General features: G+C 37.9%; 1 protein-coding gene across 2 annotated transcripts; it reads right to left on the reverse strand.

Annotated features, from left to right (window-relative positions):
- On the reverse strand, positions 1 to 24,815 carry Bruce (BIR repeat containing ubiquitin-conjugating enzyme). 2 transcript variants are annotated; one of them, XM_088191989.1, is made up of 54 exons: positions 24,518 to 24,815; positions 24,267 to 24,454; positions 24,071 to 24,205; positions 23,534 to 23,992; positions 23,127 to 23,367; positions 20,141 to 23,054; positions 19,819 to 20,073; positions 19,582 to 19,757; positions 17,167 to 17,348; positions 16,958 to 17,098; positions 16,754 to 16,897; positions 16,527 to 16,685; positions 16,296 to 16,453; positions 16,100 to 16,229; positions 15,325 to 15,552; positions 15,037 to 15,248; positions 14,729 to 14,970; positions 14,440 to 14,657; positions 14,245 to 14,367; positions 13,910 to 14,173; positions 12,644 to 12,775; positions 12,341 to 12,572; positions 11,873 to 12,008; positions 11,545 to 11,791; positions 11,313 to 11,476; positions 11,030 to 11,240; positions 10,570 to 10,810; positions 10,254 to 10,504; positions 10,057 to 10,183; positions 9,662 to 9,745; positions 9,469 to 9,597; positions 8,880 to 9,401; positions 8,652 to 8,788; positions 8,454 to 8,575; positions 8,138 to 8,382; positions 7,385 to 8,077; positions 7,216 to 7,302; positions 6,999 to 7,149; positions 5,999 to 6,147; positions 5,664 to 5,927; positions 5,282 to 5,590; positions 4,238 to 4,387; positions 3,954 to 4,162; positions 3,698 to 3,887; positions 3,255 to 3,625; positions 2,996 to 3,185; positions 2,739 to 2,925; positions 2,573 to 2,669; positions 2,356 to 2,500; positions 1,556 to 1,776; positions 1,256 to 1,495; positions 999 to 1,187; positions 801 to 935; positions 1 to 727 (listed from the first exon to the last, which is right to left on the reverse strand). In XM_088191989.1, exons 1-54 carry the CDS (start codon positions 24,687 to 24,689, stop codon positions 551 to 553), a joined length of 13,875 nt encoding a protein of 4,624 aa, XP_088048115.1. In that variant the 5' UTR covers positions 24,690 to 24,815; the 3' UTR covers positions 1 to 550. The 2 variants fall into 2 exon arrangements, with proteins under 2 accessions (XP_088048115.1, XP_088048113.1); XM_088191987.1 differs by having other exon boundaries at positions 8,874 to 9,401.
- Between the last annotated feature and the right edge of the window lie 1,058 nt (positions 24,816 to 25,873).

Genomic DNA, 25,873 nt, shown 5'->3' on the forward strand with positions numbered 1-25,873 from the left:
TTTTCTTGAAAATTGTTTATTTACATTTTATCCAATAACACATCGGATTAGGTAATTTTGCAACACGATGACATACTCGACGATTCGGTGCGGGTCCGTTAGAGCACACTTCGTCGTTGCGCCTCGATTTTGCAACGCCGACTTCGACACGATCGCGAGTAAAAATTTCAATAAAATGTTCGCCGATCGTTTTGCGGACTCTAGTAAGTGTCCTTTACGTTGTTACGCTGAATAAAAAACGGTTTTGTTATGTGATAAAAAAATACATACGCATCCGGGTCGAGGGATGCGATGCAATACGTTCCCTGTCTAAATATGCGAGGCTTTACAAAATAATCGGGTATAATTTATTCGTTTCTTTCGGTAACGTTTAAAAACAATAACTGGCAAGATTTAAAAAAATTTAAAAAAATAAATTATAAATATCGTTAACCACTATTGCGTATATAAAATTGTACATATAATTCGAAAATTTTGTTAAATGCACAGTTTATGTATTCGATTTAAATAAAAAATATCAGTAATGAACAATTTTAACGGCGCCGACCGATCACTCGCCCATTTGCGAAACCATTTTTTTTACGAGTTGGTCCATCTCGACGTCCGGAGAAGAAGGCGCCGGCGAGTCGCTGGTCGCACGCGCCTCGTCGAAAGGCGTCTCCAAATCTTCCAGGCCCGGCGGCACCTTCAGCTTCGCGAGCTCTTCGCGGAGACTCTTGTAGTGCCGCTGAAAAAAATGACAAATAAAATTATACAATTTCTCATTCGTCTCCTGCCGAGCGACGGCGTCGAATACTCACTTTCAAAGCTATCATATGGGTTTTTATGTTACGCTGCGTTCGCTTATCTCCGCTCTGGGATTCCAACTCTTCTATCCACCCTTCAATCACTGTGCAGATTTCGTCACGTTTTAACCAGAAGTGCGTTTGAATCACCTGAAAGATAACGAGTGACATAAAAAAATTGTTGCAAAAATTATGCAGCATAATTCTACACACCTGTTGGAAGCACGATGTCGGATTTCTCAATTGTTCCAGCATCGCCCATCTGACGCACGCTTGATAAATGTTGGAATTATATTCTAAACTATGATTCGTTCCGCCGGGCGTTCCTCTGCTGCGTTCGAATCCGGGTTCGTTGAAATACGGTTCCGGTACTAATATTAAACTTTGGATAGATACTAATACCTGAAAAATCACAATCGTTATCGTTTCGGAGCGTTTTAAACGACTCGCATCGTTATCGACAGACTCACTTGTAAGAAGCTAGAAGTTTGAGCGTTCCATTGCTCCTCGGGGCGTCCGTGCCACGTGTTCAGCACAGATAAGCAAACTTTACCGTCTATGTACAGGTTCGGATTGAAGCGGACGGAGTGCTTTCCGGTAGTTTCCAAATTGATCAACATGGGAGTGTTAGGATAGTCGATGGGAAAATATACGTCCAGTTCAAAGCAGCCGTTCGCGTACGGAGTGTCCGACGGACCCGTTATCAGTACCTGAAAAAAAAAATCGTTTTATAATACTCTTAACGATACGCGAAATACGGTTAAAAATACCTTCATAATGTCGAGTCTGTCTTGGTCTGTCCTCACGAATACCGAACTGCTATAAGACAACGGAAGACTGGTAGACAACGTGACCGCTTCTTGAGCTAATCTTTTCATTCGAGCCGGATGACTGTGCTCGCCGGCTGCACGAACGGTTGTCTCGAAATGATAAGACACGTTAAACTTGTAACCTTTATCGCCGCCACAGTCGCCGATCATTTCGAACGTTTCTGAAAGTGCAATTTCGATATATGTAATTTTTATATGCTTGTTAGATTTCGAAGAAATTTATAAATAAGTATTTAGATAGATCCCGGAAGAAGTGAAATACTCATAGGAAAGGTTTTAAACAAAAACAACATCACATATGTTCGGAAGACTCCATACAAGGATCTGTATGACTAGACACTTTCTCACCCTCTAGATGCCACTCGAAGGGATGGGAAGAGAAGAAAAAACGAAAAAAATTCAATCCAATGCAAATATCCGCTCGACGAAGACGTCAATAAATGGCTTTGTGAAATACAGTGGAAGTGTGTTTTACAGGGAATCGAATAGGTAATCAAGTTGTTATTCTGTCCCTCATAATATATACAAAACCAGTAACATAACCTGGACTTAAGTAATAAACAAATCCTGAAGTAAATAAAGTAACATTAAAATCTCAAGACGGACTTCTGAAGAGCATTGAACAATCTATCGGAAGGGGGCAGTCTGCATATAAACATCCACGTGAATAAAGTTGATACTTTTGACAAGCAAAAAAATACAATTGAAGTACTTCTATTTAATGTTAATATTAAAATTACCAAATTGAAGACGTTTCATGACTTCCAAGTATCTAGCTTCTCGTGTAGCCGTCGAAGGCGGACGTATGAGAGTCGCAGAGGCGTTAGCAAGACCCTTACTAGCCTCGTTCATGCCTAACCTTTTCTGGACCAAGGCGGAGGTGGCCTGAAAATGATATAAAATCGATACGTGTAAAAACCAAATCTAATTATACAATAAGTTGAGCGCAGTATTAACCTGTATGTCAGGAATGAGAAGTGCCAGTCCTTCGTCGTCTTCGCAACCGTCCGTAGCTGTAGTTGCAGTTTTCGAAAAAGCAGTTTTTTTATTCATCCTATATGCGAATTTAAAATGAATATACGCCTTCCTGATGTTATTAACAATTATAATATATTAATCATACTTCAATTTCGTAGCGTATGTGTTGACAGTACAGCTCATTTGATGAAGCAGAGGCGGTATGACGGCCAATGAAGAAGAAATCGATATCGAACTGCCCTGCTGCAAGCACAGGCTCTGACAAGTCATGATCGCTCTGACTACTTTCATCACGGCCAAGTACAAAGGTATGTGCCGGGACATATCTAGAACTGTAATTAAAATATTGTCAAATTTTAAATTCATTTCAAAAATGGTCATTTTAGAAATCGTAATATTTACCCGAATCGTTTCTGAGATAAGAAGATACGGCCGAGAGTAGAGCGCTTTGGTGTATTATATTGAAGAATTCGGGTGGTAAATTTGTATTGGTCTCATCTGAAATATTAGACTTCACAGCTTCTTCTTCGATTTTGGAAGAGGTGTCGCCGACGTTCCAGAATTCTCCCGGGTGTATATAGGATGCGATAACCTGACGGATAAAATAAAATATGAGATTTTTTCAGGTTCGTAGCTAATAAATTTAATTTAAGATTAATACCTGTAGCAACACGGTGACGTGCTCTTCTTCCGTTCTCTGCCTCAAGAGTGACTCTTCGACGTTCCACGACTGCTGAGTGGATCCGGTGCCGAAACCGGTGCCCTTGGCCCAGTAGAGCTTACTCTTCTCTTCGGCTTTCGATTTCGTAAACGTACCGTTGTTTTGGTTGCTCTCCGAAGGCGGACTTTCGGGTTGTTGGTGGGTGAAAACAGCAAGGCACAATAGTAACAGTCGCAAAGTTCCAGATTGGACCAAATTATAGCGCAACAACATGCCGTCGTCGGTGGACAACGGTAGACTCTCCAAAAGAGAACCCAAAACCCTAAACGAAAGCGTTCCTAAACCTGGACCGCACACAGCCATGATTTCCTCTGAAAATTTATAATCGATTAACATCATTTATAAATACTTACGTACTAATTGTATATAAAATTAATCATTACTTCCTTCTCCGTCGTCCGTGACGCCGAGCAGTAAACGCAGGAGATAGACAGCTCTTTGCCCTTCCTTGAGCAACGCTTCAGCGTAGCCCGGAAGCCTCAACAGTAATCCTAGAGCGACCAACGAATGCGTCGGCACGATGGAGCTGGACTCTTCGCTGGTGCTACTGCTGCTAGCTTCCGCCGCTACATCCTAACGATTAAACCGATATAAAAAACCACAGCAATTAGCTTCCGAATACAAATGAAATATACTTACTTCGTAAACATCGTCCAATTTGACCCATTCCTCGACGTTTGTAGTTTCCTTGTTGGGCTGCGACGGTAGAGGTACCGGTGGACAAATCGGCGGCAAATGATGAGCGAGCAAAGCGAGTCCACCGATGCTGGCAAATATTGATAAGAGCGACGGGTTTGATTGAGCGGTGTTGAGGGGAGTGTTATGTTCGTTGATTATCTCGGTAATATCTATAAAATATTGATTATTTTTAGTATATAAGACTATCAGTGCATATCCTATGTAAACGTTTTAAAGTAACGAACCATTGCTACTCAGAGAATTTATATTGATATTTAAATTTGGTCCAAATCTATATACAGTAGATGCAGATAGTACGCCGAGATTCACATTGGGTGAAACGTATCCGTCCAGTCCGTCGATGGAAATCCTCAAATTATCCGATGAAAGTGTATCTAAAAATTGTTTACAATATTGCTATGCATAAGTAAACGGCAACAAGCTTTTTCAAACATTCTATGTCAAGAAAATACGACATGTGATACAAGATGTATAATAGCTGGTTTTTTTATCCATAGTAATTCAATGAACTTTCTGAAATAGATGAAGTAAATGTTCCAGAAAGTTCAGTGCTTCAAGAATGCTCTAAACAAGGGGTCGGTAACTTGCAGCCAAATTTAATTTTTTTTTGTTTAAAATAACAAATTTTTGTGTTTTAAATAATATACTAGAAGAAAAGTGATGTTTTCTTTGACTGCAATAAAAGGCGGTCATTTATAATAAAAGCTCCATATTTACTGACTTCATTTATTTAAACATAGTATCTACTTATATAAACTATCAAGTTTTTGTAAATGTTAACAATGATTTTAGATTTATAGTCTGAAGTTATCTCGGTCTAAGACACTGCTTGCGGATATAGGTAACATGATAATTCTTACGGGTATAGAAACGTTAAGGATGTTTTTACTACTCGGCTGTTAAAAGTAAGGAGGTGCTGCTTTAAGAAGATTTTTTGATTTTCGTGTAGAAATAGATATTTTCGCAAAAATATTAGCCGCAGTGAAAGGATTAATTACTTGTGGCCCGGTAAATAAAACTAAAAACTGAATGTGGCCCACGATTCCGAAAAAGTTGCCAACCCCTAGTCTAGACTTTTAGTGTTCCAAATGCCGAGTATATTGGCATGAACAGTAAAGATAATGGCGATACTAACGAAAATCATAAGTGATAATGTCATGTTTACAGAATAAAAATGTATTGGCTACAAAAAAAACAAATCGTTGTTGTAAGAAAAATGCAAAAATAATTTTGACAGTGAAGTAAAAGAAGTAAGTTATATTATTTACCGTGCACATTGTTGGTGTTGAAAACGGATGAGCTCCCCGGGTCATCTTTCTTGCCGGAAGCTGAAAATGCACGCCTCGACAGCTTTTTCTTGCATTGAAGCATCGCCTGTTTAGCGCAAAGATTTCTCGCATCCTTGGTCCGCTTGTCTTTCGCCGTGTTAGCTGCGGCCACGCTTAATTCCCAAGCGTCTATTGCGCTCGTATTTCCCTGATGACTGTTACCGGCCTCGATCAAATTACCGGCCACTGTCGACTTTTTCGCATGATTATTATTTGCCGAAGAGTTGTTGGTCGGCCAAGCGCTACCGTCTGTAAAAATCGGATGGAATTTATGAAGTTATTATATATGCTACACTATTCATATAGCTGTGTAATATATTACTCAGTAATAGATGTTGTAAGATATCCGAAAGTTGTGTTTGATGCGGTAGCGACAATAGTATGCAACCGTAGAGCGATGGATGGCTGGACAAGTAATGAGGCGGCAACGTGCCGTTAGTCATGAGTTTAGAATAGAATGAGAGGCTGTTGTCCTTCGAGGTGATGTTTTCGCCTTTTATTCTCATACCCACTGAGATTTGCTCATTTCGCAGCAACAAGCGTAATAAAAGTCGACACAAAAATCCACCTATGGATGTTCCGACTCCTATAATATATTTATAGATTAATCAGAAGAAATATTACTAAAAAATAGTCATATATTTAAAGCAATAGTACCTGCGACAATTTCTTGATAAGACTTTATTACATCGAACAATATCTGAGCAAACAAGTACCGGTTTATGGTATGACATGAGGTGAGAGCGCTGAACAGTTTTATGGTCTTCTCTTCTAATTGCGTCATCAATACACTCTTTTCGGTGCATCTAAGTAAATTGAATCAAGATTAGTAACATAACTTAACACAATTTGATTTATTGTAGAAAATTAAGTATTTTTAGCAACACGTTGATATCATAATTATATTTTATTACAAAATTCAAGTTAAGCAATCGTTTTGACAAAATATTCAAAGAAGCATTGGTGATATTGTATTTTTAACATTGATTATGATTATGATGCCAACTGCTTACTGCAATGATCTGGCAATAAAATACTATGGTTTGGATTACATTCATGGATTTTTTAGGTGAAATTTTCAGAGTTAGGCTTACTAAAAAAAATTATTTAACACTTGACTGATGGATTATTTTTTCGCCGTGTGATGTACGAAAGCGGGCTGTTTCGCGAAAACTTGGCGCAACACAAATATAACAAAAAAAATATAATAACTTTTGAATTAGACATTGCGAGCTGTAAATAGTGGAGTAGACTTGGAAATTTCAGACATAATAAACTGTAAAAGTTTCATGGCTCACCATATAATAGTCATGTTTTTGCTGCTTAAGCAAACATACTTTTTTGCACTATAGTAAAGATAATGTGACACTATATAGTGCATTGATTTTTAGAATATGATCATTATGTTACAATGGGGATAAAAATACATTATTATTAGTTATTTTGTCTAGCAGGTATAGTTTTTTTGTCATCGAATACAGTTCAATTTCGCGTATATTTCGCAATACTATGAGGTGACAAAATAATCAAAGATATTAACATTAGCATTGCATAGTTGTATCATTGTTTGTGGTAGATTTTATGACTTAATTAAAATCAGTACAAAATTTTTCATATAAAGAATTTGTATAAGTGTTATTTCTGATAGTATACATACTTTGAATCATAGTCGGACACGCATAAGATCATCAATAATGGTTTTAAGAAACAAGAGCCTACTGGCCCCCCTAGCCAGTCTTTAATTTCGGCGTCGATACACAGAGAGTATAACCACTCAATGAATGTCGGCATCATCTCAAGAGATATGGCTGAAATAAGTTAAAAAATAAAATAAATCACTCTTTCGATATATATCGAATTACTTTTAAGCATACTTTTGTTATCAAATTTATCTGAATCAGTGAGAGGATTTTCAGTGATGAGATTTTCGCTTTCAGACGCTTTATAAGTATCACAAAATTCTGAAATAAAATTATATATTATTCAAAAATTATTATTTAATATAAAATATATACATATAAAAAAATTAAGAAAAAAACTCACTCTCAATAGCTTTTGTAATATTGTTAAGAATATTCGACTTCAAAAGCACTTTGGTAGCCTCTGGCGACATACACGTGGCCGATATGGTCATGAGTTGGGACGGAGTTAAGTTCACCGGATCGATAGAAGGGTTTATGTTTTGATTGTTCTCACGGTACACTTTAGTGTCGTCAGTCAACGCTTCCTTTGCCACTAAATCTTTACTATCATCGGATATCGACTCTTCTATGTGCATTCCTTCATTGTTTAAAACGCCCATCTTATTCAACATCCTATTGAACAACTCTGGCCTTATGTAACATAATGAACACAGCACTGAATTGAGCGATCGTTTCAAGTTGGTATGCATCGGAAGCACCTCGATCCAAGCGCAAATTGTATCGAACAAATCATCAGTGATCAGACTCTTCAAGTTGTAATCGAAATGCTGTTCTTTAGCATACCACAAGACGGCAGCGAAGCATTGCACGTAGACAGGATTTAAATATTTTGTATTGTGATTCAAGTTGGGCATAGTCGCGCCGTGGTGTGAGCTGCCGCTCCTCAATCTCGATATGACCGATTCACCGCAGTCTTTTAACCAGTCGATGAACGTCTTGATCCTCTGCATGGAGTGAGAGTCTTGAATGATGCACAGCTGATAGAGCAGATCGCAGACAGAATCCACAGGAGACTTTGAAGTGTTGCGAGACACTAAGGTATACAATTCTGTTAGTATAAATTCAAAATTTGTGTACAATTAAAATCAAATACCTTGATGTGCTGGTATATGACCGTTGTATAATATAAGAGAAAGCACTCTTAGGGTAGTGGGTGTTTCGCTTCCGAGTAATAGCAAAAGTGATTTTAATGTAGACGAAGGTACTAAAGAAGATAAGAAAAGTCCGGATAAAGCTTCTACTAAGCCGACAATGCAAGATGCTCGACGACGTGCATCCATTTGAATCTCGTTTTCAGAGCCACATAGACATTGCCACAATATTAACGCCCATCCAGCACTATAATAATAAAAATATGATTTATAAACAATAAGAAATAAACAATATTGTACAAAAATTGTAAGAATTACCTGGTACTAGCTAGTTTTTCTTCTACTTTATCAAATATTGTGGTATTAAAAGCAGATGATCCTAATATTCTCATACTTAGTAAACCTAGCGTAGAGCTGTCTCTAGGTTTATACAGTCGGACCTATAAATTAATTTATACATTATTCTGATGTGATACTAATATAGTGCAGTTGTTGCTCATAAATCATCAATCTTACCAATACTGTATTAACTATTAACGGGTTCACCAGTCTCAACCGTATGTAGGTCATTCCAGCAGTCAACTGCGGTGGTCCCAAAGGCGTAATAACACAACCTTGAGTGCAAACTTCCAAACTGACAGCGCTCGGACACGCTAAAAATATTTGTTACATATACATTAGAACATCTTTTAACGACTAATCGACTATTGCACATTATTGAACTAAAATTAGTCTTACACTTACTGGAAGAGGTCGACAGGTGCGGTTGTAACTGAACCTCGTGCAAAAGAATCGCATGAGGCAGTTTAACGCACAGATCGACCGACGTGTCTCCGCGAGAAAAGTGATGGGACCACGCGGCCGATCTTGTCCTTCTGTGAGCGCCACCGCCTCCACCGTTGTTGCCGCAGTTTCCGTTTCCATTGTTTATGACGGTGAGAAGGGCGTCGGCAGTTTGCGCGGTCGGATTGCTGGAGCTGATGGTTCCTAGAGGCGCATAATTGAAAAGCCCGCTGACATACTCGACATTGAAGGGGAGCTTGTCCGATTGGGCGCTGGATAGATTGGCCAACTGCACCGGTTTGAGGTGGTTCATAAGAGCCGCGATCAGACCCGGCTGCGGACACAGCTGTGATTTGTGACTGCTGATCAGCCGGATGCATATTATCTCGATGCCGCCGAGAGAGACGAATATTTCGAGGGCGTTGGGCATTTCTAAAGCGCGAGTGATGAATCTGATCATCGGATCGGAGAGCGAACCGGAAACTGAAAGAAAAAATTATGCTTTAGATTGCATTTAATACTGCAGATACTATTTTTGAAGATGACTTACCTAAATATTCCACGAGAGGCACTAAGATTAATCTCGGATGAGTTGTAGTTTGGACTAGAGTTGACACAAATTTAAATAATGCATCTCCAAACAAAGGATGATCTCCAAATATATGTTCATTATTTGTAGCTAAAATTTTATACATATAATTAAAACAAAGTATATAAGGTGTTATTATATTTGTATCATTTACCTGTTCCTCTATGATGAGTTGATAGTGACGAACACATGCTCAAAGCTTTAAATATTCTTCTCATAGTCGGATGATGTTGTAAAACTAAGATAAAAATTAATCATGAATATTAGATTATATGCGTTGAGTAATTTTGTATAGTAGAAGTTGACTGATAGGCATTGCGTTAATGCCAATGACCAGAGACGGGCATAACTCTCTTTATGGAGCTATCCTGATAGTTAGGTCGATGATTATAATTTTATGAGAAATATCCAACATGTTAAATTTATTTACTGTTCAATAAAATGCAAAAACCATTCTAAATTATGGACCAGTAAATTTTTATTTTGTATTACTTTTTGATCGATATAATATATATAAAATAAAATAAAATCTGTAATAATTATAAATACCAGTGTCAGCCAAACATGGAACTCTTGAACTTGTCACATTACTACCCCCTTCATTAGAACTTTGTTGAAAGGCCTTGCTTTCATCAGTTTGACTTTCCTCAGAATTCGCATTATTGCTGCTTTCATTCTATTAAAATAATAATAATATAAATAGGAGCAAAAATTATAAAATATTATAATGAAGAAAAAAAAAATACCGATTGCACAACCCTCAGAGGTATTGTCAATAACGTTTTTGCAAACATAATCAAAGTAATTATAAGTTCACGGCGACAAGTCGGTTTTTCTCTTCTGACACCGTCGGAGCCGACGCCTAGTGCTTCCGCCAGCAAGCCTCCCAAACCGCCGACGACTCCCCCTAGATCTACAGAGCTTACTGTGGATAATGTATCGCCGACTCCGTGAACTTCAACACCCGTTGAGTTGCTCATTGAATTGATGATGACACCTATTAGAATTTTTAAATTAAATTAATAATAAGTTGAATTATTAAATTTGATATATATTTATTACCTATGCTATCGATCAGACTCATCGCTTCCGGGAGATGAGAATGGTTATATTGACGTGCAAAGCTGATGATGATCAAGAGCTCCCTTTGAGCATCTGGAGGCCCTCGGCCGTTACGCATAGCTCCCGTAGGTGATGTTAATTGACATAAAGCCCTGAGAAAAGCGATTTTCGATGCAGCTGGCGCTCGTGTTGATATGCGTGTCAAAAGGCAAGTCATTGTTCCACATGCAACAGGTCCCACCTGAAAACGCATTTTTTATACAATACTCTTGTGTACAGCTTCGCCAGTCCAGTTATATCATATCTCACGATATTTGCCCATAGACAATGTTTTTTTGTTAAATAAAGAGAAAAGAAACAAAAAGATGCGAGCAAAAGGCTCGATGCCCGCAGTTTCAGTTATGAAGCCAATTAAGAAGAGAATAAGATTATCCAGCAATAGAACAAGTTCAAGACTTACGCAAGGTTTATCTCCACCATGAGTGAATGAATCACTCTCCATATTCAGCGACAGGAATTTAACAATCATTTCAATGAATTGCGGTTCTTCAATCATTACACCAGCCATTCCCTCCGACGAAGGAGAATCTCGGGAATCGTTAACGCTGTTTGCTACCCACGACAAGCATTGGAATGCTAGTACCCAACATCTTATAGAAACGTTGATTTGTCTGTATCGAATATGAAAATTATTCGTTAGTCAAAATTTATAAAAATGTTAAAGCATATATGAGTTAACTGACTGGTTAAGTGCGTAGATAATAGCATGGACTGCTTGACTCGTCAACTTAATCTTTGGTGTCAGTAGGGAATCTGGTATTGAACTATTATTTAAAGTTACGCCGCAAGTGCAACCATTCAAAGTGATCCACAATTGTAACATAGACTCCAATTTTGCATTATTATCCTGAAAAGTAAACATTACATATATTTTTAAACAGAAAAAAATGGCAATAAATAACAAATTAAACATACCTGCAAATCTGGCGATATAAAAAGTGAATGGAAACAGTTACATAGCATTGTCATGAGATCAGCGTTGGGATTCACGGCTAATTGTTCAGTTGGAGGAGTCGGATTAAATGTTCCCATCATCGGGAGAGGTTGAGAATTAATAGCAGCTGCCAGAGAGCCCCCACCCAATAAGGCGAGCCTCCTGACCAATACTTCGCCACATATTTCTAAACCGGATCCTAACCTAGCATCAATAGCAATTGAAGCCCTGTAAAACCAAAAAATATTTTTATTATTTATTTTTGTAATGATAGGTTGAGATATAATCGGAATATCATTTTTTATATACCCATTTGATGTTGTATATGGATTTTTGATGACGATATCCTTCTGTGATAACTTGTTCCTTTCTGTGACTTCATCCAAGAGATCTTCCACATCGTAATCTTCATCAGATTCCATCAAATAATCTGCGCTAGCGGATGCTATAAATATAATAATAAATCGTTTAACCACTCCATGCTTTTGAACGAGATAAAATCGTGTGTGGCACATGTGCTGATTCACACCGACTCGAGTGATGTTTGCGTTTTACGACTTGTCTGTATTATATACAATAATCAAACAAAACACGCTCTTATAACAAAAATATAAAACAAAATTTGTTGTTCTATTGCATTAGATTTAATATTTTTTTGCATTTTTCATTACTTGTTAAATTATGTAAAAATTGTAATACAAAATAATAAAAGCTGATGTTTTTGGTTAATTTATGTTAAAAAAAACCCCGAGCATGAAGTTATTAATAAAAGCATACCTGAAGTACTATCTTCCTTATTTATCGTATACGTAGCCGGATTTATCATCTCAATGGGAATAGCATCAGTGCGGTTGTCAGAATTTGGAAATGTATTTGTGGACATCGAGATTTTGCCGACGATGGAGTGCCATTGCATTCCATCATCCGCAGAATCGCTCGGAATCACCGGAATAGACGTTGATGGTGGAGTTTCATTTTTAAATCCGACACGTTCGTACTCAATTAGGTCCTTAAATACACATAAATGAATTAGATTTATAATTAGTGTTTTTTTTTTTGTTGAATAAGCTTGAAAATTACTTGTAAAAGCATCAACAGAGCATGTTGATGCCAAGGCGACGGTGAACAAGCAGCTTGCATAAGTTCTAAAATTTCTTGCTCTTTCACGATGCTCGATAATCCTCCGCATAAACCGTTTAATCGACCGATAACCTAAAATAAGATGTTATAAAAAATAAAATAAAACTCCTATTCAATAGTGTGTTTTGTATTCTCAATTACTGTTATTTAATTCATATATTATTCATTTATTTTAAATTTATAATAGAATAAACATATTATAAATGCTCAAGTTCTAGACAAGATATGGCTATGAAAAAAAGATCGGCGAGGATCTGACAACACAGACTGGACACCGAAGATTGAGTGTAAGCATTTGCAGCGACGAATCCAACTTTACAACTACTGAGCTCTTGTTTGTATAATTACAATTTTTAATATCTAGAATACATACACTATTCAATTTTGAACTCTAATTTTTTTATGGTTTTAACTTGAATAATTTCTGTATTTATGTACAAATGCACAACATTTTATTTTATATATTTTGTTAGAAAAAAATAATAGCAAAAAATGCTTAGTTTTGAAGCATGTTAATAAAGCATCCTGTGTACCCGGGAATTCCACAGAGGTGTAACCAGTGTCACGGGTATTGAAAATGTCCAGGTATGCATAAACCCTACTTATTGGCGCCATTGAACTAGCCTTATTTTGGCGCCATTTGAACTAGCCTTATTTTGGCTTAAAATTACAAAAATGAAAATCTATCTAGCTTTTTATACATAAATATTGTTTATAATTTTTATAAATAAAATACAGCTGCAGACCACGAGTTGTGCATTACTGGCGCCAAGTCTGTGATAATATGATCTCAACAAAATAGTCGACTAAGATATGCGAAGGAATTGCTATTTGAATTAAAAAAAAGAATAATTATGTATAACCAGCCGTGATACCTAGCGACAGTGAGTAACCGACGGGTAGCTAGAAACATAGTTTGCTAAAAAATAATTGAATAAAATAATTAAGTTGCAAATATGAGACTTTTTATAAATCCCTTTCGTCGTTTACACAAAGGCCAGAAATAATATTACACTGTTTACTGCTCAATAAATGATAATGAAAAGTTGTAAAAGTAAATCACTGAGAAATAGTACAAAATTGAATAGTTATTAATATTTTTCAATTCATAATTAAAAAATATCTAAGTGCGCCCCGGCGTCTATGTGTTAATAATATCAGCAAAAAATAGTTTGGTCTTAAACATTTAACCAGTAGTGTATGTACCTTGCACGCTAACAGCAGAATGTCAGTATTACACGTAAAGTCCATGGAGAGTATCAATGAAATCAAACTTCTCGAGACTTGCAGAGCTAAATGTTGCGAAATGAGCTGAGTGGGTCTTGTTCTCGCCATTAACACTTCTTGATCCGAGCTGCTTCCTGCTGTATTTCCAGTCATTCTACTCGACGCCCCGCTAGAATTTCCAGAATATCCAGCGACAAGTTTGTTCAACGAAGAGAATCGACTCTGAATGAACTCCTCAAATCTCTGCAAAATTAAAATGTTAAAAGACAATTTAGTAACGAGTTAAATGAAAGTTTTTCTAATATCGTACGTACTTTAACCCATAAATTTTTACTCGAGATTTTATAAAAACAATCCTGATTCTTCATAGGATGATAGACGATAGTACCCGGGTGATGTGACAAATTTGCAGCTTGACTCGATAGAGTAGAAAGGGCCTAAACGGACGATTGAAACGTGTATTTTTATAGTTTCTGGGTGTTCATACGTCTTAAAGGAGATGTACAAACCTGAACTTGCTGCGACGCTTGATACGCCTTTCTCACAGACTCTAATTCGTCCATGTAGATCTTGTGAACAATTCTCTTCTGATATTTGCGTCGGTTGAACCGATTTATACTCATACTCGAGCCCTTCATGGCACCGCCGGCATTATTAGCTAGGTTATTAGAACTGGAATTTCCGCTTTTTCCCGATAAGAAGCTCCAACGAGACCACGAGTTAAACGCTTTAAAATAAAAAACTTTTAATATACTCAATCAATATAAATATCATCAAATCGGATAACAAAAATCTTACATCCTTCTCTCAAATGATCGCTATCTAAACACGCAGACAAGTATATGAGCAGCCATCCTAGAAGAGCTAGATCTGTAGCCTGCCATATTGGATCCGTATTGGACGGTGTCGTATTATCCGAAGAAGGAAGTAATTGCGTTATCAGCTGCGAAACACACTCAATAACACTACCACCACAGTTGGTCATAGGTTTTTCAAAGTGGAGACTTTTGCGTCCCATATAAACTAACAATATTAAAACCCTGAAAATAAATGACTTATTACTATATAATCTTAGATCGTAATTATAAATATTTAGTAATTTTAACCTGTTTTGTGAAAATATCAACGTATTGGAGGGACTGTATAGCTGCGCCAAGGTGTCAGCGATGAACGAGCCCCACCAGGGTTGAGATGAACACAAACGTACTAATACACTAGCTAAAGCTGCTTCCAGTCTTGGGCCACCTCCTCCGCCACAAATGATCAACCAACGAGTTATGAGTGAGCAAGTTGACATATTAATGGTGGATATAAATCGCTAAAATTGAATTAATACTGTTAAAAACTCAGTTAATTTTCTTTTTATTTGATGTAAATCAGTTTATGACAGTGACCTTCAAAGAAGTTGATTCACATTCCAGGCAAATATATAATAAAATATCCGTCAGCTGCTCGGTGATAGTTTTTAACTTGTCCAACGATGCTTGCTTCAAAACTGCCGCTGATGACATTTTCTCGAAATCATCTGTCATGTTACTTGTGGACGCTCCTCTCTTGAAGATTTCTAATCTTTCCATTATTCTTTCGACGGTATTGATTTGTTGCTGAATCTCAAGGCATTCCTATATGAATCAAAATGTATTTTCAATTGATTTAATGTGTGGATATACTGTTTCCAGATAAAGAATAATATTTAGTGCACAATATCTTATAATACATGCTCATCGACGATCTGTAGATGAGCATGTATTATTTGTCTACAGAATAATGAAACTAACTCCGTTCATTACGATAATGAACTCGCTCAAAATAAGACAGCCGTAGAAATCAACTGAAGTAATAACTGTACTGTCTGCAGCTCTTAATTCACAACTAACTAAGCTACGTTGGAAGATGGCCATTGCAGAAAATAATCATATATTTATTGTTAAAAGTACTATTTAAAAATATTTACATTTAATTTATTACTATCAAATCAGCCACTTAATATGAAACAACATAGTATACAGCTTAGGAAAAACATATATTCATGTGCATATATAGTGCAAAATAAATACATATGCAAATAGCACATAATTATTTTTTTCTTATAAATCATCTTAAGATATGCAGAATAGTGACATCAATAGACTTATGCTCTATTTCCATACAAGTGTATCATAATCTTACTTGGTATATCATTTTAACATGAGGATAATTTTCATTCTGTTGTTCTTGATCGATGGTTAATTGCGCAGAGTTAACTCCGGAAGACTCCAAATAAAAATCTAAGCAATCAGTCAGTTTTCCAACGGCAAGTCTAAAAAAGGAAATCAAATTAGAATAAAAATACATATAAATAAGATTAAGTAAAAGAGGGAAATACCTGAATTTGCAGTTTAGATCTTGATGCAGGGCAATCAAGTTGTTTATGTTGGCCTGCTTGTTTTGAGCAATGACCAAATCGGCAACTTCACCATAGAACCAACCGAGTGGAATTTTACAACGAGTAGTCGACATATTGTATCTTCCGATTGTAGTGATCTAAAATCGATATTTAACATTGATCAACTGCGAAATGATGTAAGATGCCATTTTAAATAACAATTTATGAAACCTTTAAATACTGAATAACCGGAGGCGGTTGAATGTTTGTCATGACTAAATTTTTAGCCGATAGGTCTGGGGCCAAAACGAGTCTCGTCGAGTCTTGTTCTTCGCTGTTCAACCAGACGTCGACACTCAGTGAGACCACTTCCGTACAAGCTGGTATTATCTAAACGTATATACAACTCAGGTTGAGCAAAATCAGAATCGGATTTATACAAATTGTGTGTTACATACCATATCAGTGAGTTTAATGGGATAACCAAAATCTAAAACAACAAAATGCCGAGCTCCCGGATGCATGCGTTTGATGACAAAAGTTTGATGCGGTGGTTGCTGAACCAAAATTTGCCATGGGATCAATCCATTATTACACGTATACTGAAAAAATATCAATAGTTAGTACTACAAATTACTTGATATCGTAGGAAATGGATTTACTTTAATCTCATCTTCTTCCATTTTGGTCGGCGGTTCCCCACATTCAAGTACACTGTCCACCTTATCCTCTTGTTCGTTATTTTTTGTTGTATCTGAGTTGTCTGGATCAGGATTTTTATTAGTAGAAAAATGATCCCATAACTGTAAAATAACATAAGTTAATATATATACAAACATATACACCAAAATTAGATTTAAAAACACAAAACCTGTGGATTATCTGAATTTATTGTATATAGAGAAGGACACGATTGCTGATTGTTGGCTGTATCTAAATGAGTACCATCAGATGCACTGTGAAACGACACACGAAGAGGCATAACTTCGCCTAGTCCGGCGATATTTCCACACACTGAATTTTCATTAAGCCACCAGCCTGAACTACCTTTTCCTTTAAAAATACATAAATTTAAAAATTAATACTAATAACTATAGATCTAAACCAGGGGTAGCCAACCAAAATGATCTTGCATGCCACTTTGGAAATGCATCATAACTCTGCGGGCCATATATAAAAGTATATATCCCCATATTAGATTTAGATACACTTTAGACATTTTTTTGGAGTGAAAAATTGACTATAGTGTATTGGCGATTATAAAATAAATATATTTTGTAAAAGTGTGATGAACCTCGCGGGCCGGAAAAATGTTTAACCCTTTGGACGCGAAAATCGACTTAATTCGTCCAATTGATTTTTTTATCTCTTTATGCAAAAATCAGTAAAAAAAATGTTTTTAAGAAAAAAACTTTTTTTGTGAATAAACATAAAATATTATTTTAAATAAATAAAAATTTAAAAATTAGAACATTTAAACACAGTATTAACACTTGGCCGACGGGTCATTTTTTTCTTGCATGATCTGCGAAAACGGGCTGTTTCGCGAGAACTTTGCGCAACACAGATTTATAACAAAAAGATATGACAACTTTTGAATTAAACGGAATTATAAAACAAAAATTTAGCAAATGTTCTGCATTGTATTGGTTCATATGTTAAAATTATTTTATCAGTGGTTTTCAATCTGTGGGTTGCATAAAATAATAATTAATATCATAAAATTTGCTTTATTCTACTTTATTATATCTCTAGTTTAAAAAATAGATAATAATTAATTATGTAAATAAAATGAACTATGTGAATTATCATATATCAATTATATTTCGGTCTTTCATGTGTTAAAAATTATATGCTTATAGCTCTCAGCTTTAAAAATAATATACGATCAAGTTTTATTATCATCTCTTGTTTATACAAAGAGCTCTTTGATTGTCCCTCACATGGGAAGTCAACCAGGGCAATATAAATAATTATGCATTGAAATATTTTTTTTCTTAAAGTACAATCATTCATTCATCAATTGCAGCACGAAACCCTTTAGTTTTTGCCAGTAGATACTACTGGACCCATCTTAAAAGTCAGAAATCATAAAAGGTAGTCACTACCCATCCCATCGCCTAACATCAGAGGAGGAAGCCGGTAGATACTAACCGGCCCGTTGGTTAAGTGTTAAGATAAAATTTGCATTTAAAAAAAAAACAATTTTATATTTATTTTTTATTAACGCGTCCAAAGGGTTAAGGCGGGCCTGCATTCGGTCCACGGGTTGGCTACCCCAGATCTAAACCATTCGTTAGTCGCAATATCATCTCATAATTTATTTATAAGATAAAACCTTACAACATTTAAGATCAATAATATGGAATGCTGGCAAAATCAATAGAAAAAAACTAATGGTTGACTATTAATTTTTCTATTAACTTTAACAAATTGTACCACCTGATGGCTATATCTTCTAAGATTTTAAATTTTAAAAAACTGTAGTCATAAATTTTACCTTTTAAATTTGTTAGTCTACTATAAATTTTACTTTTTTTATTATATAATTTGGAAAAAATATTATGCTGTAGTTAAAAATATATATGAACAACCAAAAATGATTTATTAACACATCTCATGCGGGAGACGAGTATCACAGTCCTCAGTCCGCCAATCATTGTATGCGGGAGACTGTGATTACAATTACCAAAATCTTTACCGTCTAGGTCGAGATCGAAAATTATATTATTATATTTATGATTTACAGTGACATCTGTTAAATTTTCGTTAACTTTATTATACGAATATAATTCGGGTCTGTCCCCAATCCTACATGCGTAATTGCCACATGTGGCCAAGATAAAAAAAATCCCGATCTTGTTTATATTTTTTATGCATATTCTTCGAACGTTTTCAGTTTACCTAATGCAAATAAATTAGTTTTTTTTTTAGGTGAGTGTTTATATTTCTTCTTTTTTTTATCATAAAGATTTAAAATGTATAATGATTTATATGCTGTCGCGACTAATTGCGCGCGCGACCCGAATACGCCAGCATCGCTCATTAACTTACGCTTGATCGGCCCGCATGAGATGTGTTAATTAAGATTGATAAAATATTGACATCTGACTATCAATCTACGCGGCAAGATTATGAAATCCAGAATTTACATATGTGCGCCATTTATTTTTGAGCCCCAATAAAACGTTTTCAAGGTTGATTGGCAATAATAAATAATCTATTGGTTGCACTTTAACCAGTAATACGGCTAACAAAGGTTTAATAAAAAAAAAATTGTGAATACCTGTATAATTATATAAATCGCGTAAATCTATTTCCGGCTGCTTTGGAAGCGGAGTCGTGTTCGAATCACCTGCAACTATGCTGGAGTATGTCAACGGTACTGACGACGCTTTGCCGAGAATAGGTAAGTCGATATCAAAGATGGTCGATTCCATCGGTAAACCGTACAGTCCAAATCTAAAATTTAATTCGGTGTGTTTAAAAACTTTCAATATATTGCTGTAAAAATAATTTTTACCTCGAGCGTAAAAGCAGATGATAGGGATTGTATAAATTTTTCATAATGCCGGCTATGTCCTTCAAAAGCTGCATACATATAGTGGCACATCTCATCTCGAAATCCAGAGAAACAGAGCGCATCATCAATTGAATAAACCAGCCCAACGATCCGGCCGATTGAACAATACCAATCAAAGGCATGCAAGTCACGACGCTTTCCAATATGGCCATTTCGAACTGCAATGACATATCATCGTCGTAATTTTTGGCACCCCTAAAAAAATATTTACAAGTGAGATATATAAATTCTATAACAAACGAGCAATCGTACAAATACTCACTTGCAGCAGATTAAAATAAGCTTAGCACATTTCTTGCTGATTGCTCTCTTAGATAGCAATATGCACTTTTTCACCAAATTAACAATGTTATTTTGTATCACTTTAATAGTTTCCTGCTGCAGTTTTCCCATGTCGCTTTTGTGGCATTGAGAATGTTTACTTTGATTTTTACTGGTTGAAAAGAACATATTGTTGCCGTCTGCGTCTAATTCAACAGCTTCGGCTTTCACGCCTCTAAATCTGGTTAATCGGATGGAAACGATCCATATCAACAAGTCCAAAGAAGTCGATTGATCTTTATTTCCATTATCAGTGGCGACGGCCAACAGGTTATCGAACAGTTGCGGAGATTCTAGCATTGCTATCCTTTGCAGTCGCTCGTGCGGCACGCCCGTGTGTTTATTGTTGCGAACGGTCACTGAAATTTCATGCAACCAATCGCATCCAATGTACGATTCGACTTTTTTCTTAGTCGAGGGCATGATAAAACGTTCCACGGTCGAACCCGGAATCACGAATGCATTTTCACCATCTGACGTTTTATTCTTTTTGGAGGAGCAAACTTTACCTTGATTCATCTCTTTGGAAGGATCGAACAGCGTCTTGATGTGTATCAAAAGAGTTCTTCCTCTAGCCCGATATAAGAGCGGACTCGTCAAAGTCAGAGTTCCAGCTTGTTGCGTCAAGTCCAAATCTTGCGCCAGAGTCACAGGTCCAGCTAAGATTTCCGCATTATGAGCGCGCAAATATTCTCCGCTCCTGACAGGATTTTCCGCCGTGCCTTTGGGTTCAGAGTCCATCAGATTGAAGTCGATCTGATCGTCTATTTTTGCAAAATATTTTGGTGACTCTCTCCTCTGTCCAATGTTTTGTAGATGTTGTTTCAGAAGAGTGACTTGAATGTTGGGCGGAGTGGCGCACGGCGAGTGCAGGGTGAATTTTAACTCTACGTGCGAGACGGACAAACTCAGCGGCAGCGTCAGCTCTAATATGTGCTCGTCCCAAGTCGACGCCGTGTTCTGCAGCCTCCAAGATCGATAAAAATGTTGATTATCTGCTCGCGACCGTTGAGTCGGCAATAATTCGCACCAACAACTGGGCACGACTGCAGTGTAAGCGACGACGTTGTCGCCTTTGCCGTTTAATCCGGCCAGTTGCACTAAGCTATTGAAATCATCTTTATCTAAATTAGATTTATGAGCGATCAGACTCGGCGGAGGATTGGTCGCTTGCGGCATGCTCTTGTAGTCGATTTGCTGCACAAAGTTGCTCTCCGAGGAGCAAAGAAAAGCTTCTTCTTCGTCGAGTTCTTCCGCCGAATCGTCTTCGCCATCTCTGACTGCGTAAAAATATAAAGATCCATCGTCAGTGCACACGCAGACCTTTTCGATGCTGGTGCAAAATGTGGCAGATACAAAATTAGACGATTCCAATCTAGCTTCGGCAAGAGTCGCCAACGTTTTAATGTCTAATAATCTCAAAGCACCGTCGTATCCGACGGTGGCGGCTAATCCGAGACTTTCGCCGCTTTTCTCCAAGTTAGGCAAGAGACACAGTTCCGACGGTGTTTCGCAGTATGGTATTTCTTTCATGCGCACCGGGTTCTCATCGATCAAAGTGACAGTGGAGTCGAATTTTAGCGAATATAATATTAGAAAAGAAGTTCGCATATTCCTGTAGTGAACGTTGTAGATTTCCAAGTCCGAATCGACATCGCACAGTTCGAACGGTTTTGTGAATCCGTTGATTAATCCGCAATTTGAATCGTTCTCTTTGTCAACCGGTTGACAAGTGACAACCACTAGCAAAAAATCACCATCTATGGTGGGTACGACGTGCGAGATTATCAAATCGTTCCTCTTCGATACTTCGGGCGGCATTTGAACGCATTGAACGGCTCTGCAGAACAGCGGCAACGGCAAATCCTTAGGCAACGCCTCCTTGTTGGAAGGTTCGCTAGAACTAGATTTAGATACGTTTTTTATAGCTTGGCTATAATATGGCACTTTCATCTTGATTCCGCTATTTTTATATTCGTACATTAGTCCGGATACGCAATTTATATCACCCAGGTCGGTCTTGATGTCTAGCGTTTCATTCGGCACCTTCATATCGGCGTCGTCGTAAAAGTTGATGTGCTTTTCGCCAGATTCGTCGACGAACTGATCGAGAATGTTGTCTTCGCACACGGGATGATGGAAAGTGTACGTTATCGGAGCTTTGTTGAAAAATTCTATGCAATTGGGTATGGAACCTTTGCCACCGACGGAAGCCGCTTTGTCGGACGGTCCGAACTTGGATTCCAAATCTTTGGTGAGCGGAGTCACCAAGTTTTTAAAGTCTATCACAGTCGCCTGATCTTGCAAGCCCGCCATGAAAGCCATCTCTTTCGAAAGCGACATGTCGTCGTCGTTGAATAAATATTTCGATAAATATATATCGTCGTAAATGTTACCGTCTTCCGTTCGGCAATTGTGATGGGTGACGCCTTCGCATTTTTTACTCCCTCCGGACTTACTGGTTCCGTTCTTGATGCACACGTTTCCGTTGGCGTTCGTCAGAGGAGACACAGTCTGCGAGCACTTGCCTTGAAAATCGTACACTACGAGATAACAACTGTTTATGTTATTGCTTTTAGAGTCATTGGTATCGTCGTTCGGCGAGGTCGCCGATTCCGAGGGACGATCGGTCCTCGCGTTCACTTTGCTGTCGGCGTCGCGCCATATGTTGGAAGCGGTCTTTCCGGAAGCGCAGAACGTGTCCACTTTGATGCCGCACACTATGGAAGGTCGAGACGAACACCGTCTGTCGGTCTGCTCGTCTTCGACGTTGACCGACCGACTCTTCGAACAAGGTTGTTCTCTATTTTGACATCTTCCTATTATTGCTAAAGAGGTTAAATTCAACGCGGCTTCTGAAATTATAAAAAAAGGTATTTATAAAATTCGTAAGCGGTATGAATTATTAAAAACGAATGATCGGTCACCTTTGTCGTTTGAATTCTCCCACGCTTTTCTTACACTAGAATACGGTCCGTACAATTTACTCTGGATCACCGTTTCGTCTATCGAGACCATAAACTCCTGCTGAAGTTTTAATTTACAGTCTACGTTCCATATGGAAACCTTTCCAGAAGATGATCCAGTGAGGAATATGTTGCCAGAGTTTCCTTTAGATATTATAGATACGTCAGGATGAGATACTGCAGGATTTGTAGCGTAAGTAGCCTATCGGAACAAAAATGTTAGAGAGTTAATTTTACGTTTTTTTTTTGTATCAATTCAGGCTCTCAATATTTTTTATTTATGCCTGGGGTACCTCAACTACTGTGCATGTACGGTGATACTGCTAAAAAGGTTAATGGAAAAGTTAATCGTCAGAAGTAGCTCTCACCGATAAGGGGACGTTATGCGTGTATTCTCCTTTTACGAGAGGGCAATCCGGAGAATGTCTCTCGTGTTCGCTCCACGGTTCATCGGTCTTCTCCCAACAGACGAGGCAGACGCCACATGAGAAGCACATCGCTCGGTCATCTCCGGATATCGTCGGTTGATAGAAGAATCCGGCTTGAGCCATCTGCGCCGGCAGAGCCCACTTGTAATCCATGTGTGGCCATTTTTTGAAAGTCTCTCTTCTGACCGCTTCGGAAAACATTATTTCTCTGTTTTGAGACTCTTGAGACGATTGAGCGTTCAGTACGGGGCCGGGCATCAGCTCGGAAACTTGCTGGTTCAAGGCGGACGCAATAGCCAGCGCTGGAATATGGCGTTTCTGTCTCTTCAACTCGGACACGATAGTGAAGGTCATCGTTTTCAAGGAATTGTGTGGCAGCTCCAAGCATATTGTGCTCCACTGTGGAGCGCAAAGTTAAGACCGTTATGATAAAATTTAATTAGCAATAAGTGTACTATAGAGCGATGGAGTACGGACCTTTTGCGCCTTGATGCCTTTTCTCGGCGATTCGTTGGCTCTCTTGATCGCTTCTTCAAAATCGGTCATGATTTCCGTGACGTTCTCGGTGTTCTCGAACTCGATTGTTCTCATGCATTGGTAAAGCAGGATCGCCTAGATTGATTTTTGGAAATTAATTATAAACATCGAACGAATGAGATTCCGCTCGTCTTACCTCGGAGAGAAACAGCTCGATTTTAAGTTTGGGTTCGACGGCGGAGCGTTTCAGCGGTCGCTGCAGAGCCGTGTGAAGCAGCAGCACACCGTTGTAGTCGGAGCGCACCCCCAGCGCGTTGGCGTTCCACACGACGATGCGGTCGGCGCCGGGCAGGTATTGCACCCCGACGGGGTCTCCGGTGTCGCCTGAAGGTCGCGAAACGAAGCAGTGAGCGAAGGTGCAATTGCGCACAAAGCGTCGGAACGTACCTGGAGTGGTCCTCAGCAGCACGGCGCCCGAGTTGACGTCTAGGGCGCTGAGGACGGCTCCATTGGCCGCCAGCACCACGTTCAGCGGCGGATGGAAGGCGAGCGACGCTGCGCCCCCCGCGCATCCCGGGGTCGCCCCGCGCCCCTCCTCGCGCAACACCCACGGACCCATCTGAGCGTATCGCTCTCACGCCGGCCTAGACGGCATCAGCGCATCTGCGAGTCGCGAGGTCTCCGACACCGGGCCCCATCGCCCAGCCCGGCCCTACGTCAACTTCGACGAGGGTTGCCACTCGACAAAATCACTCCACCGATATTGCGTTAACTTTTGCGCAATCGCATTATATATAACTAGTGATGGGAAAAATTGGGAACTTTAAACGGGAATAACTATGACTTTTGGAAACTTCTTAAGAATATAGTTCAGAATAAATCAGAAAACATAAATTCAACATAGTAAAAGCTCTTATAACATTATTTCCATGTCAAAATCCAGCATTTATTTGAAATCTATAAATATAATTAGTGACCAGATTTGCTAGGATGGAATGCGGAGCCCATAAAAATAGCTCATCTGGGAAATTTTTATTCATTTAGGTATGTTCGGCACAATCTGGTTACATTATATACAATAAAGGTAACCCAATTTCAGTTCCTTTTGAACTTATTTAAAAAAACACACACAATTTAAAGATATATTTGGGTTTATTTTTATAAATCGAACATTTATTGTATTTCATTAATTAGGAAAAATAATATCAATTAAATGGCCCCCTCTGGATCTTTTGCAACAGCCGATCCTTTCGATGTAATTTTCAATGACTTAACTAAAAATAAATATCACGAGATATGGTATTTTATATTATGTATGTCAGGTGAAATATACAGATTTGTGCACATATTGTGGCGACTGGCTGAATATGGTTGCACTTGTTAGCAGGCATACATGTAAGGTGACCAGATTTTGAAAATATCAAAGGGGACACTAAAAATAAAAAGGTTATTATTGCCGCGGGAGCTAAAAAAAGGTCATTTCAAAATGTTGTTCAAAGGACATCTCTGAAATTTTTTGAGAAAGAGAAGTTGCTGCGGGAGCTCAAAAAAGGTTGTTTTGAATTTTTTTGTTTAAGTAGGACAAATAAGAACGCAAAGAGAACAAAATGACAATTCTCCTCAAATGAGGACGTCTGGTCACCTTAATACACAGCCATTGCTTAAACGAGTGTTGACTAAAACTTGAAAGATATAGTGGGAGAGTTTTCGTATTATTTTTCTTTGCATTATCATTAACGAATCATCAACGAAAAAATTCAAAGTATTTTTTGAAATGAATGTATGATATATAAATAAATTTAT

Source organism: Plectrocnemia conspersa, unplaced genomic scaffold (genome assembly GCF_051122295.1).
Source record: "Plectrocnemia conspersa isolate PC_06_02 unplaced genomic scaffold, ASM5112229v1 ptg000009l, whole genome shotgun sequence".
NCBI lineage: Eukaryota > Metazoa > Arthropoda > Insecta > Trichoptera > Polycentropodidae > Plectrocnemia > Plectrocnemia conspersa.